This window comes from Phymastichus coffea, unplaced genomic scaffold (assembly GCF_024137745.1).
Source record: "Phymastichus coffea isolate CEN01 unplaced genomic scaffold, Cenicafe_Pcof_1.1 PCOF00046, whole genome shotgun sequence".
Lineage (NCBI taxonomy): Eukaryota > Metazoa > Arthropoda > Insecta > Hymenoptera > Eulophidae > Phymastichus > Phymastichus coffea.
The window spans coordinates 1,830,085-1,848,831 of NW_026706857.1; the positions used below are offsets into that span (position 1 = coordinate 1,830,085).

Here is an 18,747-nt window from a genome sequence, read left to right on the forward strand (position 1 = left end):
CGTGTTTAGCATCGTGGACGCGAGTGCTGTGTGCCGTTTAGCTCGTCGCGAAATGAGCTGGTCGCTTAATCGACCTCGCCGTGCGACTAAAACGCTCTTGAATCTGGATGAACTTCATTTGATAATTATCACGCGCAAACAGACGATAGACGCGAATAGGCGAATCGGTGCGCTGAATAATCCGAGGAAGAGGGAAGAAGGAAGCTCGCCGCGAAGCGTTCGAACGGCCGCTCCGAGTTGGCATTGACGTCAATGACATTTGCTGCCAAAGTCGACCTTGCTCTCCTACCACTGAAATTCAATTGCCTTCCTTTTTTTTTTCTTTTTCTCCGCGACACCTCGACGGCACGTCTGCTCTCTCCCTCTCTAATAAAGTTTACTCGCTCTCTCTCTCCTAGCGGGTACTCCTTAATGAGCAGATAAGTTTATTAGGCGCCAGCGGCGCTTCCTTAATCATGCCGATCTCAGCGACAGTTCCACTGGCACGCGGCTCCAGCCTCTCAAAGAATTTACAGCCCGTGACTATTATTAGGGCTCCGCCTCGGCGAGACATACTCGTAATTATCTTTGCATTGAAATCGGCCAGCCGCGCGGCTGCTTTTCATTAATGTTCCATTCGCCAAAAAGAGCCGCAGCGGCGCATGTCGCGTTCCGGCTGGCTCGTGCGTTGTGCCATTTCATTTCTCTCGCACCCGTTTCCTATTGGACGCGTTGTCGCCGCGCGCGACAATCACTCGAATGTATTTCCATTGACGCGATTTCGACAGCGCCGACGTCAATCGATCGAACTGTACGATGAATCCAATTGGATTCAATTCGGTAGCGTAGCACGTATAGATGTCTACCAACGGCTGACGAGAAAAGATCGATTTGCAGGCATTCCATTTCTGCTTTCAGATTTAGCAAGCGCATCGAATCCAAGAAGGACTGACTGGACCATGCAGAGAGAAATCACGCTCGCCTGGCTGCTGCTAGCCGCCATCGTCGGACTCGCCTACGACAGCGGCGCCGAGGCTCTGCCTTACTCGTAAGCGCGCGAACGCCTCGCCCTTCCGCCCTGTAATTCGCTTCGACTTTATCGCGGCCTCGGTACACACAGCTCGCCTGTAATCTCGCGCCTCCATCCTGTGTACGTGCGCCGCCTCGCGCGCTCGCGAGTAATTAAATGCGCCCTCCGCGACGGCTTCGCGTGTACACACCTCGGGTTTCCTTCTCTGGCCGCGAGATACGGGACTGCGACGAAAAAGAAGAGGCGTCGCCGGGGGCTCCTCCTTTCGTCCGCGCTCGATCGAAGCCTGGCGGTGGCGCCGGCCTGCAAATAACGAAGCACGATCCGCAGCACCCGCAACTGCTCGCTTCGCTCGCCCGCTAAGTACAACGTTAGCCGCGGGCGCAAGCTCTCCACGATTCGCCGAATTAACTCGGGCTCGTTCCGATAATGCGAACGAGGCACGGCCTCTCCGGCAGAAGTGGACGACCAGCGTATTTATAAGCATCGCGTGCCTGCGAGCTTTCACTCTTTCACTCTTTCACTCTTTCTCTCTGCCGCGGTTATTCGCCGAGCAATTTATCCCCCGCCTGCTCCCGATCGCTTTACCACACTTCTCGCCTTCTTGCTCGCCGCCGTCGTTGCTATTTATTCGCGCGACCTTACTTTTCATCGCCGCGGCTTCTGGCCGATTCCACCTTGTTTTATTTATTTTGTTGTTTTTCGCTCGATAATCCATAAACGAACGACCGAGATGCAAAAACAAAATTGCCCCTGCCAAATTAAACAAACGACCGGCTGCGCGTTCGAGCACTCGGCAAACATATTTGTCCGACGCCGGGCGACCGACACCTCGACGAGCATCGATCACAATTTGTCGGCCAATTCGCGGCGTGGCTGTCCCAAGCGACGCGAAATGCTAAAAACGTTGCTCGCTACACCGACTGATGCCAGACGGCGTTTTCCTCGCGCGTTGCAGTAGGTCGCGATCGGTGTGGAACCAATTCCAGGAGGACTACCCGGAAGCCGCGCAAGAGCTGCTGGACCGACTGGAGAATTTGGCATTGTTCGTGCAGCCGGAGAGGTAAGTGGCGCACGCGTGTCCGGCGAGCAGGCGCGCGGCTGACGCGTGCCTTCTTTTTTTATTGATATCGCAGCTCAAAGCGCGGTCTGGATTTGGGATTGAACCGCGGCTTCAGCGGCAGCCAAGCGGCGAAACATCTGATGGGCCTGGCGGCGGCCAATTACGCCGGCGGTCCCGGCAGAAGGCGCCGCTCCGAGCAGGCGTAGACTTCCAATCGATCCAACGGCAACAACAACCACCCTGCAGCTTGTAGTCACTTTCCGGTACCTGTTTAGACGTCTCTGCATCACACGTACGCACGCACACGCACACGCACACGCACACGCACACACGTGAAATGGACACCAATGCGCGCTCAACACTATCGGCCTGATATCCCCTACGCATGTTTATCTCCTGTAGGGTATTGTACCTGTAACATCGTCGCCTTCTTGGCTCGCCTCTTTTTTGTCTTTCGAAGCTGCTGTTCAATATTATATTTTTAGCGATTACATTGCTCATTCAATTTTGTAACGTACATTTCTCGTAATGGTGTAGAATTTCCAATTTGATAAGTTTCTGTGAGCTCAGTTCTAATATGTTTTTGATTGCTACTCATTCCCGTAAGAAACGCTCTAGAATCTTTGTGAACGATTTACTTGGAGTAGTTGATAAAAACAAAACATATAAGTAGAATAACGAAAACAAACATTTTAATCTAAACATATTGTCTTATTTCGAAGCTCCATGCAAGATTATCGCTTTACATTCTCGCAGATTATATTTCAATTGAGCTTAAACCGAAATGAAACAGAAGTAAACGATCACAATAACAATGGAACTTATAATTATTTAATGAAGAAAATCAAATATATATATATATATAAATGTATATGATGAGTATAGGAATACAAATATATTATATATGTAACGAGAGAGAGAGAAGAGACGTCGGCAACTTGCCGTTATTTCTATTTATCATTGTATACACATAAATGTGAACGCTGCTAAAGCCAAGTCATAAATTTGCGACGCATATTGAACGAGAAAGCGGTATTTTGGGAAGTTTGAAATTTATGTGCCGGACACTATGGCAAACTCACGTCCACGATCAGTATTATAATAATCTATGCTTCCAATAATTATCGTTCATCCTCGTCGTATATGTGTAAAAAATATCGTTTCATGGATGAATTTTACGTGCACGGTTCTAATCTACTATGCCTCACATGAATTTTCTCAACAGTCCCAGTCTTATTAAATACATTAATATGTCATAATAATCTCGAGAAAGGTATACAGCTATTTATCGTTTTAACCGCAATATAAAAAATAATTGTTTTAGAAATTATTTAACACGTAGAATTATAGATAAATATCTTTATTTTACATAACTAACAATAAAAAGAAAATTTTCTTTTTCTCAAACCCTTACAAGTTATAATTAATTGGATACTAAATTAAAACCATGTGTTGATACTGAATTGAAGTATAGTATCTTTTATTAATAAAGCTATTAATTTCAGCCGTAATAAAGAATTGTGACAAAACAGATTCATGAAAGCTTCTCAGTTCTTTTGGAGTAGTGATTTTTCTCAAATTCAAAGTAAAGTAAGAATACAGTAAATTATCTATTTTAAACACATCAAAGGAGGGTAGGGTACGTATTGGAGACAGATTCAGCAGATGGAAAAATTTTCACGCTTTAATTTATAAATATATACAATTTTGTAGTTCTAGTTACAATTATTTTTGTTAGAAAATAAAGATTTTGTTCCACTTGCTTGGATAACTTTAGCATTCCTAGAAAAAAATCATTATATATTTACGTCGGAAAGAAAGATTTATTCAGAGACGGTTGAGATTATTCTATTTCAAACATAAAGAAGAGATCAGGAGTAGATATAATACATAAAAATATAAATTTTAACGTATTAAAATAATAGTCAATAAAAATTTGAGCACTGTAGTAAAATCTAATTTATTTCCGTTGCATTATTCATTTTGCTTACTTTGTATTTATTTCGCAACGAAAATGCAATACAAAATTATAATAAAAATCGCAGATTCTAAGCTTTCTCAAAATTTCAAATAACTTTATAATAACTCAAATATTTGAATCACTGTAACTCGAATACTCACAGTCGCTAGTTCGATTTCTATATAAGAAATTATTAAGTTCTGATTAACAAAAATATTCTTGTAATTTATACTTCTTATTTTGAAACAATTTAAACTTGTAATGCAATTATATATGAGTTATTAATACATATATATGTATGTACATTTATTATCCTTTGATGGGGATCTTCAATTTACCTACTTTATTTTATTACAATACTTTACGTATGTTCTTAATTAATCACTTTCTTATAAGTAACATCTTTATAAAAGAAAGATTTTTATATTAGCAATCATAAATCATTTGTTTTTCCATCCAAAGATAAAGAAAAAGATTTTAACTAAAAAATGTTAATTAATATTCGTAAATATTAAGTAATTGATCTCATGTGCAAATAATTTTTAAAATTACAAATCCATGCTGGCAGGTCTAGTATATGTTTTAGCAATAGTTTGTATTCTGTTGAACTTTTGAAATGAATCTTGTTCTTTAATTATTGTAATAAAATGCAAATTAAAGCAATATATAGTTACTTATTTTTGTAGACTTACCTATGTATCACTTTAATTAATAGTTTATGATGATAATCAAATTTTTTAAATTCTAGTAAAGCATGTTGCAAAGGTAATTGGATGATTTTTTAATCAATAAGGCTTATTATTAACCAATTATGAATATGTTAAATAAATTCATTAATGGTCCATTAACGGAAAACTAACTTGTAAGTAGAGCTAATAAAAGTAACAGAAAGGCGTGTTGTTAATAGAATATTTCTGTGAAATGATGTAATGGAATCAAACAATTTTGAATAAATTTAAAAAAAGAGGGGGCCTCGCGCGCGTACATACGATCCTGATTCGAAGCGCCCAAGCTAAAGTGGAACCTCGTGACATAGAGTACTGTGTCAGTTATTTGATCAGCTGGCTTTTCACCTCCGTTGCGGATCTCTCTGGATTGTTAATCGTGTTAAAGCTGTAGTAGAAAAATGTTCACTAAAAGAACCGCTCTATCAGAGAATCATAATCAATTATCAGTAAAATAATCTAAGGTATAACATTTTTTCGCACTTACGGTTCGTTTCGAGACGTTTTGAAGCGTAGTTTTTTCTATGAGAACTGCGAAGCGCTGCGATCGCGTCGGTTGGCTTGGATCTCCAGGTACGGCTTTCAATAGGACTCTCGTCAAATCATTATACTGCACCAGACGGAAATTTGCCAGGGAAACGTGCTATCGCAAGTAAGTTTATTTATTTATATTTGGACATTTCATTGAAACGCTAGCCCATTAAAAATATATACTTTGATCGTTTACGTTTCAAATATATATATATATATATGTATATATATATATATATATATATATATATATCGATGCACTTTTACTTTTGTTAATCATGCTAAGAGAATTCACTTCTCAAAAATAAAAGTCAAATGATATGGAATTTGTGTTGTAATTCTAGCTCAATGAATCCGTAAGCTTTGCAGTTTTCGCAAAAGCGATTGCTCTTTTTTTAATCGGCAAAACTGCGATAAACAAAGCAAATCGAATTCCCGACTGACTGAGCGAGCGTAAGTCCTGCAATACTTGACTGAAGAAATTTTGAGCTGTAGATTGTAGGCGAACGAAAATCACTCGATAAATTTCGCAGAACAATGCGTTCTCACTGACAAATTATCGCGCTGAAAGTGATGGAGACCAGAAGTGTATTCAGGCGTGGCTGTCAGCCAGGAAATCGGAAAATATGCCTGGCAGTCGTGATCCTTGCAGTGATAATCGGATCCATCCTCTTGGCGTACACAGCTTTTGGAGACAAACCAAAGGACGCCTCGCTGAAGAAAGTGTTCATCGTGAGTATTTTAGATACACGCCGCGCCGGCTTTATCGTTGGCGTCGCGTAGCAATAAAATTTTATGGACGCTTATTTTTCTACTTTGCTCTGCGAGAAGAAGCTCGGTTACTCGCCTACGCGCGCAGCCTGCATAAATAATTTGACATAGCGGTCTCCTATTACGCTCTCGCGTAAAGATATAAAGTTACACGCGTGAAATTTGAATCGGATTGATGTTGGCCTGCGGCAGGTTTTCCGTCACGGCGATCGAAATCCAACGGAGACGTATCCTAAAGATCCGTACGTAAACTACTCTTGGCCCGGAGGATGGGGAGCGTTGACCAAGGTATTTTCACGAGATATCGATTCGCTCGGTTGAGCGCTCAGTGCTTTGCCTGCTTTCATGTTGCACGAACGAACAATGGGTCGCACGCAGAAGGGGATGCTGCAGATGTATACGCTTGGCCAATGGATACACAAGGAGTACGGCTGGATCACCGACAACAAGTACGCGGCCTCGAGCACAATAGTGAACAGCAGCTACTCGGACCGCTGCATTATGTCGACCCAAGCGTTGCTCGCCGGCCTTTATCGCGAGGAGGACGCTTTTGTCGAGGGCTTGCCCTGGAGGCCCATCGCCGTTCACTATGTGCCCAGGTTTATGGACGAGGTATGCGCGCGCCCTTTCAATCCTGCAGCCCGCGACTGACTTTCCTCTCGTCGCGCTAACAACGACCTGCTCTCGATTTCGTAAAGCTGCTGGTCGTCGCGAAAGACTGCCCGGCGCTCGCCACGGCATTGGACGAAGCTTATCGCAATGAGTCGCTCAGATCCGACGCCCAATTGAAATCTTATTACGAGCAACTCGCGGATATCACCGGGCAACCGATCAAAACCATCACGGATGTTGAATTTCTCTATAATACACTGGAAATCGAGGTAATTATTACGGATTAATGCAACCTCTATCCATCACTGTCTCCGATTACTCATCTTTTCACTCACCATTAGGTGCTGAATGGGCTGGAGCTTCCGGATCCAATTAAAAAATATTACAACTCTCAAATGCGAGAAATAGCAGCTCGCAGTTACACGCTATTCACCAGTAATACATTGCAACGAAAACTGCGCGGAGGTAATTGTAGTTTGAATAATTCTTTGTCTTTTTAATTGCTGCGGTGCCTTGCGTTACGCGATGCAATAACTTCACGTTAAAGGTCCTCTATTGAAGCATATTCTTGAAAACATGAAACATGGACCTGAAAATGAGAAAATTTTCTTGTACGGTACGCACGACGTCAACGTTGTGAACACCTTACGAGCTATGGGTTTTACTAATGAACTTTTCAAACTCGATCTTGGCGTTACGCTTGTTTTCGAATTGCGGGTTGCCAACGGAGGCCAATCTCAGGAGGTTCGAGTAAGTAGACAGTGATATTCTTATCGATACCGTAAACTAACGTGAATGCACCTTGTGATCGACAAAATAAAACTTTATTTTTTCTTTTAGATCTCAATGCTGAATAACACAGAAACAACGTCGCTCTATAAACTAAGGATCCCCGGCTGCGACGATATTTGTTTACTTGACGACTTGTTTAAATTATGGCAAGATGTGCTTCCATATGACTGGAATCAGGAGTGTCATAAGTTATAGCGTACGCACAATACTTATCATAGTAGAACCAATGAATTTCATTGCGTTGCGGATCATTGTGCAACAGTACAAAAATCTGGAATATTCCAAGATAAACAGTGATAAGAACAGTGGTATTGTGACCACTTGCACTTTTGTAAATCTTTTATGTAGTTTCTAAACTTTAATTTCTGGCGATTTAAAAAATAAGCGATAGAGTTGGTTTTTATATCAGACATTTGTACATATATATTTACATATACTATATTATTTTCATCTACATTTCATTTGTTTCACTCTCTTATGTGATCGTTTTTTTTTTATCAATCTAACCTCGATATACTTATAAACTAATAACTTCCATAATTATTGTAAATGTGGAACAGCTATTATCGAAATCATTATACAAGACATTTTTAAGTTGACTAATGCAATCGGTACCAATCAATATTTTCACAAGCTTGTTTTATTGGAAGAAAATTGTGCTCGTAAATGATGGATTAATGGAGAAACGAAAAAAGCTAAGGGAAATTAAAGAACGATTATGTTTACTGTTTAGCTCTGCAGTGGACCGTATTAAAAGCACTTTTTCCGAACTGCAGCTACCGCCGACTCTGGAAATCTTGGAGTCAATCGTCACCCTGAACAGTCCTAGAAGTAAGTCTAATTCGAAATGTCGTAAAGATCGACGGTACGGCCGTCGTGATCGTTGGCGCGGGCACTGCAGAAATCGTTGCAGCCGTCAATGCGAGCAGCAGCAGAAGAAGATCTACAAAGAAGAATTCGAGAACTTTAAGAATATCCAGCACCGGAAATATCTGAATCGGCGTGAAAAGCGAAATGATATTTGCAGCGATCACCGCAACGTAACTTGTTGCTTCGACGACGGAGAATTGTTAAAAGCACGTCAATGTCACACGTCCCGAAATTCGCCGTGCTGTAAGTATGAGATTCATTCGCGTCATCGAAGCGTTCGTCAATGACAACGAATAGATTATCGCTCAAGCGGCTCGTGCAAGCATCGTGGATCATATCTAAATATACCGATTATCTGCAGGTCCGTGCGAGCGGAGAAGCAAGCAAACGGCTGATCGCCGGCGCGTGAGCTTATGCGCCAATCGATACGACGACAATTGGATTTGCCAATCGGAGTCCAAAATTCTAGCGGACAAGTGCAGCCGAGCTTATCACTCTCGATTGCCAATCGACGCAAAGCGATCGGCTTGCAGTCCGGAACGCGAGGCTTGGCGTTGAGCATAATTGTCACGTACTATTTAGATATTTGTGGTTTATGTTATTGTATCCGATGAAAACGATAAAAGAGTATGGTTTCACTGCAGATCCGAGCACGTGTCCGACCGCTAGATGCTGTTGCTACTGAATCGGTAAACGCAGTTTTAAAAGTACAATCTCCCATCTCAGCATCGGTCAACTTTGCGATCGCTCATATTTCATTTCAAGTTCAACGCCTGCGGTCAATCGAATCGGCATTTTTTCGAACCCATTTTTCTCGTTTCCGCGATAAACTACTCGAAAAGAAATCGCAAAGCAGTCGTGCACTGAGTTCCATGTTTGAAAGCTAGACGCTATATTCCACGAGATACTTATGGCCGCGACTGAACTGCAGTTGATGGTCTGTAAGTGGCGGTAAAGTGCTCTGTTGCTGGTGCTTCTCGAGAGACCGTTCGCGAGACTCCGGTGAAATATTTGACTGAAAGCCACTTGAATCTCATCAACGGATTCCGGATGAGCAATTGAAGTATCAAGTGCCGCTTGGATTTATAGGATCTCGGGCAAGAATATTGCATGCTTGAAGCGATGCTCACCGATGTATAGAAAAACGTTATTTTCATATAGCCTTCTGACGACTATTTGATTTCATCGGCAAGGACGTAAAAACGTAACTACAGCTTCCTGTCAGGCGAACTGCATATAAATAGCGAAACATTGCTATAACGCCAAAGTCAGAGAGAGATGCAGCTGAATAAATGAGAACCATAAAAATGTATTGCACACAGAAATATATATAAAAATTTACGATGGTCGTTTCGTTTCCAAAAGCCCATTGAAACAATTGTAAAGCTAAATACACTCAGCTGATCCCATCATATTTCAATCCAATAAATCGATCCTTTCTATAACGGCACAGAGGAAGGAATCGAGATAGGGAGGGAGAAACGAGGCGAGAGAAAGGACTTATTGTTGGACGCAAATCGCGTCCTGCCAATCGAGAGGACAAAAAATCAGCGGAGCGGTAATCCTCTTTTACTGCCATCGATTACGTGTAGCAATAATTCTCTCGGCGATGACGAGTGGGCAGAGTAAGGGGTAAACGTACGAGATTCTCTTTGCTGCTTCGCGCGAAGGCCGGTTGCGCTAACCTCCAACGCCGGCGTCATAAAAGAACCGGAACGATGTGCAATTCGTTGGCGCGTGTTTCGCCGGGGGATCTGCTTTCGGAACCGAATCGAGCTTGCATGCTCTCAGGTAGGCGCGCATCCGAAGAAGCGTCGACTGACTTTCACGCACGGGCGTATAGACAGGCATGCGCGTGATACGTCAGAAGTCATTCCAGATCGCTTTCGTTATAGAGAGACAGAGAGGGGGGGGGGGGGGGAGAGAGAGAGAGAGAGAGAGAGAGAGAGAGAGAGAGAGAGAGAGTCGCTCGTCGAAACGGAATGGTTCGCAGGATGCGCTAGTTGTGTAATGACCGCGCGGCTTTGCATGTAGCACACGCGTTACGCAATAGTCGCCGGTGTTGCAGGGCCAACTTGTCGCACCGCGTCTAATAGACGTCGTCTGTCCGCGTGTAATCCATCCTGCGCGCATCATCGTCACGCGCGCGCTGCCGCGTTATTATCCTCGCGGTTTGGGGAAAACACCCGCGTGGCTTGCTCCTCTCGTGACACGACCTCGGAGCGCGCGAGCTGTCGCGACGAATCCTCGCGACAAGGCTAAAGCGATAAATTGCCGTAAAGCGCGCGAACGCGATCGCTGTAAACTTTCGCTCGCTTGTATTTGACTTTTGCGCGCGCGCACGAACGTAAACGTAAACTCCTAACACGTCCGCGCGACACAATCGAAACAGTTATAGGTTCGGCCGATTCAAATGTTTTTAAATCAGCTCGGAACGCGCGAACGCTCCGTTTTTGTTTGCGAGAATGGCAACGCGCTGTCCGTTAAAGGTTAACCTCCGGCGGCGACGATTGACGACCAAAATGCGCGGTCGACCCAGATGCATCCAGCACGAGAAAGTCACTGACGGCAGGGGAAAGGGACGATACGCCAAGCGCTTATCAGTGCCATTTTTCGCTCTTGTTGCTCTCGTCTCGAGAGAGAGCGCAGCATCCTTCTTACGGCATTCAGGACGGCACAAAAGCCAACGAGTTCTTTGTGTGACTAAGCACTTCGTCGGGGAAAAAAGTTTTCGAACTGAATCACTCTCTCTCTCTCTCTCTCTCTCTCTCTCTCTCTCTCTCTCTCTCTCTCTCTCTCTCTCTCTCTCTCTCTCTCTCTCTCTCTCTCTCTCTCTCTCTCTCTCTCTCTCTCTCTGCTCGAGTTTACGGTTATCAGTGTTATCGGCACGCCGTGATTACGCTTGCATAAACGCAGAGCGCCAAACCGCAAAATTCGTACGCAGTCCAAAGTCTGCGGCTAAATAGCGCGAAGGCCAAGTTTTTCGTCGGACGCGAGACGGCGGCGTCAAAGCTCGCGACTCGCTATTCGTGGGTAAGTTTCGGCCGATTGAATCATCCTCGGTCGCTCGTAAAATTCACGTGAATACGCAAACTCGTTGTGGGAAATGTGCGATTCTAAGCCGACGCTAATAGTCCCGATAACGGGGTTGTCAGCCTTGCGGCCGAATATATGTGTAGGTGCGACAGAGACAGTCACGACTGAACAATTTTAAACTGCACAATTGGCCACTGAGCCTTCTTTAAACTTTAATTAATACGGCGAACACTGGCGCGCGCGCGCTTGCGAGGCAAAGTCCGATACGTCGTCGAACTTGGAGTTCGAGATAAAAATTATGTAAGTCGTGTCTGTTTAAGGCTCCCTCGTACAATGCCATAATTAACTACAATCAATACATACAGTTAACGAGGGAATTCGATCGTCTATTTCCTTTAAGGTCTTGCCCAAATGAAACGTAGTCGATACTTTCAAAAATTAGAATTGATAAATGTTACAGCCTAGATTATGACTAATCAATTTTGAAGCGTTCTATTTTGCGGTTTCATCATAAAAGCAAAGAAATTAGAGATAATTTTGAGCTGTCAATGGTATTTATTTTTACGTATGAAACAAAATATTAGTTCATGTCATAACTGTTATTCCAATCTTGATAAATTTATCTATAAAACTTTGCTAATAAAGTATTTATCATAGAAGAAGGCTGAATAAATCAACTGACTATGGCAAAATAACAAATCGTACATTAGTTTAAATGTGTCAAACACAGAAAATGAGAAATCCTTTCTATAATAATATATACTGACTTATTACATACAACGTTATTACAAAATATGATTATAATAAATTTTACGTAAAAAACGCGTATCATAATTACAAAATACAATATATCAGAATTACAATTCATAGACTGCGCTGAATAATGCATCGTGTAAGATCCATTTTAACATGCGCGGTATCGCCTATCATCTTTAAGTTAAACAAAAGATTTTCGTCTCTGGTGCCTTTCTACCTTAGCTTCACACTAGACAAGAATCTACTTTCCAACACTAGTTAGCTAACTGGACCGATATGACGAAATCGCTAAATAGAATGCTCCAAAATTGATTAGTCGCAATCTAGGTTATAACGTTTATCATTATTCATTTTTTTCAAGTGTCAACTATGTTTCGTGGCAAACTATTGGAGGGAAGACGCGACAAATTTTCCTCGTATACTATACGCACATTTTAGTTAACTGTAGAATTGTATTGGGGGATGAAGGGAGGGGGAGGCTTAACGGAATAGCACATCGCCGGTAGATCAATATAATTGTCGAATGAGAAAAACGTTCGTACAGGTGGTGATTAATCTCGAACAAATATTTTACTGCATCCGCGAGCCCGAACTAACCGACGTAGGTTCAACCGCTTGTTTCCAAGATAACGTTACAGCGAAGTGTCACGATAGCATCGCGAAGGAATGCGAAAAAAATGATGAATACGATAAAAATGAAACGAGGTTTATGTAGAAGAACAGTAGATATAGTGATTTGCGAACACTCTAATTTAAGCTAATCAAATCAACGAACTATACATTTCATTGATCTGGCTGCAAAAACACTGCGAGCATTGATCGATCGTTAAAAAAATTTTCCATTAAAAGTGTATCTTGTTTATGTTATTATTCGTAACTTCCGTTTAATCCCAGCGATAATTTATAAACGGCGTTATTCTAAAATTGACCCAGAGAAAAAACAGCAGCAATACACAGGCATACGTAAACTCGTTAGCATGCGAGAACGAGATCAATGCAGGAAACGCGCGCTTACGCGAGCTAATGAAATTGCGCAATCGTTGAAAAATCTAAAATTAAACGGTCGCGCGTACTCGGCGAAGCTCGTTCGACCGAAGCGAAAGGTGTGTTGCCGCTACTACCTCCAATGTCCTTGTAACTGTCACAATCAATTCCTTGACAGCGCAAAGAAGCTACACGCATAAATCGTATTCGCGTGTCTGCGCGCAGTGAAAAGAGACTCGTTGTGAAAAACACGCGCGCGCAAAGAGTTTTGTGGAGGGAAGTAAACGCCCAACAATGTAGACCGATTAGACGCGGCGATCTGAATTACAATTATATCAGTCAATTGGCCTTCTTCGAATTGCGCGGATGCGCTTCACTTGCCGCAAACTCGCCTATCAACTTGTTTTTTCTACTGGTGTTCGCTGATGCATCGAAGCTGACTTGTCTAGTGTGGAAAATCCACGTGAGTGCTTTTTTGATGATTATCGAAAGATCATTGTAATTTCGAAAAGCGACTGGTTCTCGCACGTAATAGAACACTCGAACAGTCGCGATCGAGGGAAAAATTTTCAGTTCAAGTCAGAATCTCGTTAAACGGAATTTAATCTCGAAAGATAATTAGATCGTCTAGTCTGAATAAGTAGCGACAGAGAATAAAAAAACAGATGCGCAAACGCTGATAGACTGTCAGTCGACGATAAAAAAATACAAGACAAGGCAAACTTTTCGTCGCACCACGCACATACACACGCGTTGTCAAACAGATCGTATGGGCGTCTTTCCCGTGTTTACGTGGTGCATGCATCATCTATATATCCACACGTATTCTCGCGTGCGACGGACCTTTCGCTTTGTATCTCTCCCTCTCTTTCTCGCGTTTCCCCCACCAGACGCCCTTAAAAAAGTGTGTGAGAGAGAGAGAGCAGGTTAGGGTCATCGGAACAGCAGTGTGTAGTGAACGACTCGACGTCGCAGCTGCAATTTAAATAGTCGAGCCGCGTACACGCGGACGTACTTACAGCACGTAGCCAGCGTGCATCCGATTCTCTCTATCTAAGTATTCCTAGGTACGTAAATCCGTAACAAAGACAACAAGTAAAGTATAAGACGAAAAAACCTTTATCTCCTTTCGCCTATGCCTGCAAGTCACTGTGCAACCAAGCAAATCTGTACGCCACAACAACCCTATTTTTACGTTCGAAAGCGTATACAGCTGGTCGATGCCAACGTTGCGGGGTAATTCCTCAGCCAGTGAATCATCATGTAGTGTGTAGTGTAGTGCATGAATACCTTCTTCTTTTTCCTATACCGACTAATAACTGGTATGTGATCATCAGGCTCTCTCTCTCTCTCTCTCTCTCTCTCTCTCTCTCTCTCTCTCTCTCTCTCTCTCTCTCTCTCTCTCTCTCTCTCTCTCTCTCTCTCTCTCTCTCTCTCTCTCTCTCCTCACTCTCTCCTCACTCTCCTCTTTCTGTCTCAATTCATATGACTAGGACAATTAACGGGCGGTAGCACGGTAGTAGTCTTATTTCTCTGCCTGAAAGGTTAAATGAAAAGTGTCCGTACCGGGGCCGCGATCTAATTTCCCAGCTTTATTGACTATAATTGATGCCGGCTGCTTACGCGAGTATATGCGCGCGATCGCGAAGTAGCAATCGTTAAGTCTTAATGGACAAACGAATTCCACGCACTGTTTCGATTTTCTTCACTCGTTACATCCCGTCATCGTTACCTCTATCTATCTCGTATGCTAGTTTTTGACGAACCTTTTTCAGTCAGCTATCAAGCTAGTTTTTGTAAATAATGTGGAAACCCAATTCTCTAGTCTCTGTCTAACTCACTTGCACTCTGTTATATTCACTTTGTAATCTTGGTTTTTAATTATACACAGGTTTTAAAGTGAACAGTGAGAAACTACTGCATTTAAAAATTCATCATGTTCAGCTGGATGAAAAAAGAGGATGCCAATCAGGATCTGTTTGACAATGTCACCGAAGGTCTCAAGAAAATCTACAAGTCTAAGCTCTTACCTCTAGAACAATTCTATCAGTTCCATGACTTTCACTCCCCACAACTTGATGATCCAGATTTTGATGCAAAACCCATGATATTGCTGGTAGGACAGTACTCCACTGGTAAAACAACCTTTATCAAGTACTTGCTGGAGAGAGAATTTCCAGGAATTAGAATTGGACCAGAGCCTACTACTGACAGGTTCATAGCTGTTATGTATGATGAGAAAGAAGGTGTCATTCCTGGTAATGCTCTAATTGTGGACCCACAGAAACAGTTTAGACCTCTGACCAAATTTGGAAATGCCTTTCTCAACCGTTTTCAATGTTCAACTGTCAATTCTCCAGTATTGAAGGGTATCTCAATTGTTGATACTCCTGGAATTTTATCTGGAGAAAAACAGAGGGTTTGTATTATTTATTATGATTTAATGATTAAATCAATTGTGACATTAATAATTACTTGGATTGTTTAGGTTGACAGGGGTTATGACTTTACTGGAGTACTGGAATGGTTTGCAGAACGTGTAGATAGGATAATTTTACTGTTTGATGCACATAAATTAGATATTTCTGATGAATTTAGAAGATCAATTGAAGCTCTACGTGGGCATGATGATAAAATAAGGATTGTTCTGAATAAGGCTGATATGGTAGACCATCAGCAACTGATGCGTGTATATGGAGCCCTTATGTGGTCTCTTGGTAAAGTTTTACAAACACCAGAAGTTGCACGAGTGTACATTGGATCTTTCTGGGATCAACCACTTAGATATGATGTAAACAGAAGGTAATTAAATTTATTATTTTTATTTTTATTTGAACGGTTTAACTAATTTTATAACAAAATGAATACCTTCTGTTATTCTAGGCTATTTGAAGATGAAGAACAAGATCTTTTCAAGGATATGCGATCACTGCCACGAAATGCTGCACTGAGAAAACTTAATGATTTGATCAAAAGAGCGCGTTTAGCAACAGTAAAAATTATAAAAAATTTTTGAAATATTAAAACTTACTTTTCCAAATACTAATACTAATACTAATACTTTTATTCCAGGTACATGCTTATATTATTAGTGCCTTAAGGAAAGATATGCCTACAGTGTTTGGTAAAGATACTAAAAAAAAGGAACTTATTAAACACTTGGGACAGATTTATGATCAAATTCAACGAGAGAAACAAATTTCACCTGGGGACTTTCCAGATCTTAAAAAAATGCAAGAAAAACTGGCTCACCACGATTTTACAAAATTCAATCTCATCAAACCTAGATTATTAGAAGTTGTAGATAAAATGCTTTCTGAAGACATTTCAAAACTGATGGGTATGATTCCTCATGAAGAAACTACAACTACTTCAGAACCCAACATTAAAGGTAAATTTTATTCAATATCTATGTTATTCAAATAGTTTATTTCTTAGATATAAGAAACAATTTTTCATAATTTACTGAATTTATTAGGAGGAGCATTTGAAGGAGTAGAAGATCAAGTAAGTCCATTTGGATACAAAAAAGGAGAAGGAATTGATGCTGGTGCTAATGAACCAGAATGGATTGTTATGAAGGAGAAGTACAAGTATGATTCTATATTTGAAACTCTTGAGCCGTCAGATGGAAAAGTTACGGGTGCAGGTATGGAATATTATTTTTAATATTTTTTCTAAACAAGGAAATTATTTAACATTCAGAAATATACTAAATATATCCTTCTCCCAGCTGCTAAATCCGAAATGGTTAAATCAAAGTTACCTAACACTGTACTTGGAAAGATTTGGAAGTTGTCAGATGTAGACAAAGATGGATATCTTGATTCTGATGAATTTGCCTTGGCTATGCATCTAATTAAGGTTAAATTAGACGGACATGAGTTGCCTGTAGAATTACCGGATCATTTGATTCCTCCCTCAAAACGAGACTTATGAGACTCTAAGAAACATTTTTGGACTTTTACAGAATAATTTCTGTTAAGAACAAAAGTGAAGAATATAAATCATTTTCAAAGCAAGAGTTTAAAAGAGCATCACAGTAATGATATCGCGAATAATCTTAATGTGCAAATGAACACGTAAAGAGCTCATGTACTGGTTCAAATGAACGTAAAGAGTATTATGTACTGGTTCAAATATGATAGTTGCACAGAATTATTTTTCTAAATCTTCATGTGATCATGTGTACGTGACTGATTAGTGTGATTGGATTGAAACTCATATAAATTTAGAAATAAATCGTGCATTTGGTAATATTTGCAAAAGAATTTATACAAATTTTAATATTTAGTGTTATTTTGTACAAAAAAATCATCAATTATTTGAAGACACTGTTACTCATTGAATATTTTTTTCTTACATGATTTACAAGAAATTTGATAGGTCCAAATACCGTGCTCCAATAAAAATATCGGTGATAATGATAAGAACATATAGTTCACACTTACACTGGAGAAAAAAGTTGATAAAAGACTTTACTAATTAAACGTTTTTATCGTATAATTTCTATATCACTATAAAATTTATATGCTATTGCATGATATTTATATAAATAAATGTAATATACAAGCACAAAAACTTCGTAAGCACTCAGAATACCAGTATAAACAAAGAGTGTGATTTATGGATCAATAAATAATAGGTTTTCTAACGAAAATTCTTAAAAAGCTAAGTTATTTATGATTTTGTGGTTATTTGCAATGTAAAATAATTATTTGTTAAATTTTATCTTCGACTCTTTCTTTTATTTGAGTGTTTTTCTTTGTAAATAGTATAATGATTGTCACAATTGTAATTTCGAATTAATTATTTCTTTAATTAAGATAATCATCTTATATCGAACTATTTTATTTGAGCCTATGAGCAATAATGCAATATAATACACTGTCAAGACAATTAAGTGAAAAAATATTTATTTACTTAAATTAAATTATTTGAGTGTAATAATTGTAAAAAGTTTCGAATCATAAATAAATTTGTATAAAATATACCACCTATTGTTTTTATTTCCATTTGAATTTTGTATTTCATGAAGATATCGCAAAAAGTTCAATTTTTCTCGAATCCATGTAGTGTTATATATATATATATATGTATATATATGTAACTGGCATACTTAACCTATGGGATATGAATAGGTTAAAAGGACGCCGGCCATTAATGTAGTAAAACAATCAAATAGCGTAGTCGTAACAAGTCAAATAATTTTTTTTATTTTAGTTAATAATTTTATTTGTTTGTGGAATTCATTTTATTTAATGAAAATAGTGTTTAAAGATAAACTCAGCGCAATCAAAAACAAACAGCTTTTATCAAAATCTCAAAAATAACTAAAATAGCAATTACGAAATGTCTTCAGCAGCTGTGCTCTCATTATTCTATCAAGTGCTCTTATACCTTAATATGTTTTATTTTGGAATGTTTGCAACATGTGAATTTTGTATGAAATGTGTTAAAGCATATAATTTTCCCTCAAGTTTTGAGGCAGCATCTATGGAATTTGCATTGTTGTTATTTTTGATAACAACAGAAGGTATAAGAATTTATTTGGGTAGAAAAGGAAATTTAATGGACCATGGCTTGCCATTTTTGTTAGGGGTAGCTTTAAATATACCCAGTAGTCTAGCTACACTGT

General features: G+C 40.2%; 3 protein-coding genes across 11 annotated transcripts; all 3 read left to right on the top strand.

Moving 5' to 3' along the window:
* The first annotated feature begins 938 nt into the window (after positions 1 to 938).
* LOC131664944 (diuretic hormone class 2) lies at positions 939 to 2,278 on the top strand. Its single transcript, XM_058936437.1, has 3 exons — positions 939 to 1,027; positions 1,971 to 2,072; positions 2,146 to 2,278. The coding sequence occupies exons 1-3, from the start codon at positions 939 to 941 to the stop codon at positions 2,276 to 2,278; spliced, it is 324 nt and encodes a 107-aa protein (XP_058792420.1).
* A 2,805-nt stretch (positions 2,279 to 5,083) lies between these two features.
* Positions 5,084 to 7,658, top strand: LOC131664881 (prostatic acid phosphatase-like). Of its 5 annotated transcripts, none has more exons than XM_058936315.1 (9): positions 5,084 to 5,221; positions 5,287 to 5,409; positions 5,860 to 6,020; positions 6,252 to 6,347; positions 6,438 to 6,671; positions 6,758 to 6,940; positions 7,013 to 7,136; positions 7,219 to 7,421; positions 7,512 to 7,658. In XM_058936315.1, coding segments are annotated over exons 2-9 (1,149 nt in total). In that variant the 5' UTR covers positions 5,084 to 5,221; positions 5,287 to 5,408. The 5 variants fall into 5 exon arrangements, with proteins under 5 accessions (XP_058792298.1, XP_058792301.1, XP_058792299.1 ...); XM_058936316.1 differs by adding an exon at positions 5,633 to 5,741 and having other exon boundaries at positions 5,091 to 5,409; positions 5,822 to 6,020; XM_058936317.1 differs by having other exon boundaries at positions 5,091 to 5,409; positions 5,784 to 6,020.
* Positions 7,659 to 11,345: 3,687 nt separating this feature from the next.
* On the top strand, positions 11,346 to 18,070 carry LOC131664902 (EH domain-containing protein 3). 5 transcript variants are annotated; one of them, XM_058936354.1, is made up of 7 exons: positions 11,346 to 11,366; positions 15,001 to 15,528; positions 15,598 to 15,911; positions 15,993 to 16,101; positions 16,182 to 16,500; positions 16,588 to 16,758; positions 16,843 to 18,070. In XM_058936354.1, exons 2-7 carry the CDS (start codon positions 15,046 to 15,048, stop codon positions 17,046 to 17,048), a joined length of 1,602 nt encoding a protein of 533 aa, XP_058792337.1. In that variant the 5' UTR covers positions 11,346 to 11,366; positions 15,001 to 15,045; the 3' UTR covers positions 17,049 to 18,070. The 5 variants fall into 5 exon arrangements, with proteins under 5 accessions (XP_058792337.1, XP_058792334.1, XP_058792333.1 ...); XM_058936351.1 differs by lacking the exon at positions 11,346 to 11,366 and adding an exon at positions 13,335 to 13,572; XM_058936350.1 differs by lacking the exon at positions 11,346 to 11,366 and adding an exon at positions 13,956 to 14,176.
* The last annotated feature ends 677 nt before the right edge of the window (positions 18,071 to 18,747 follow it).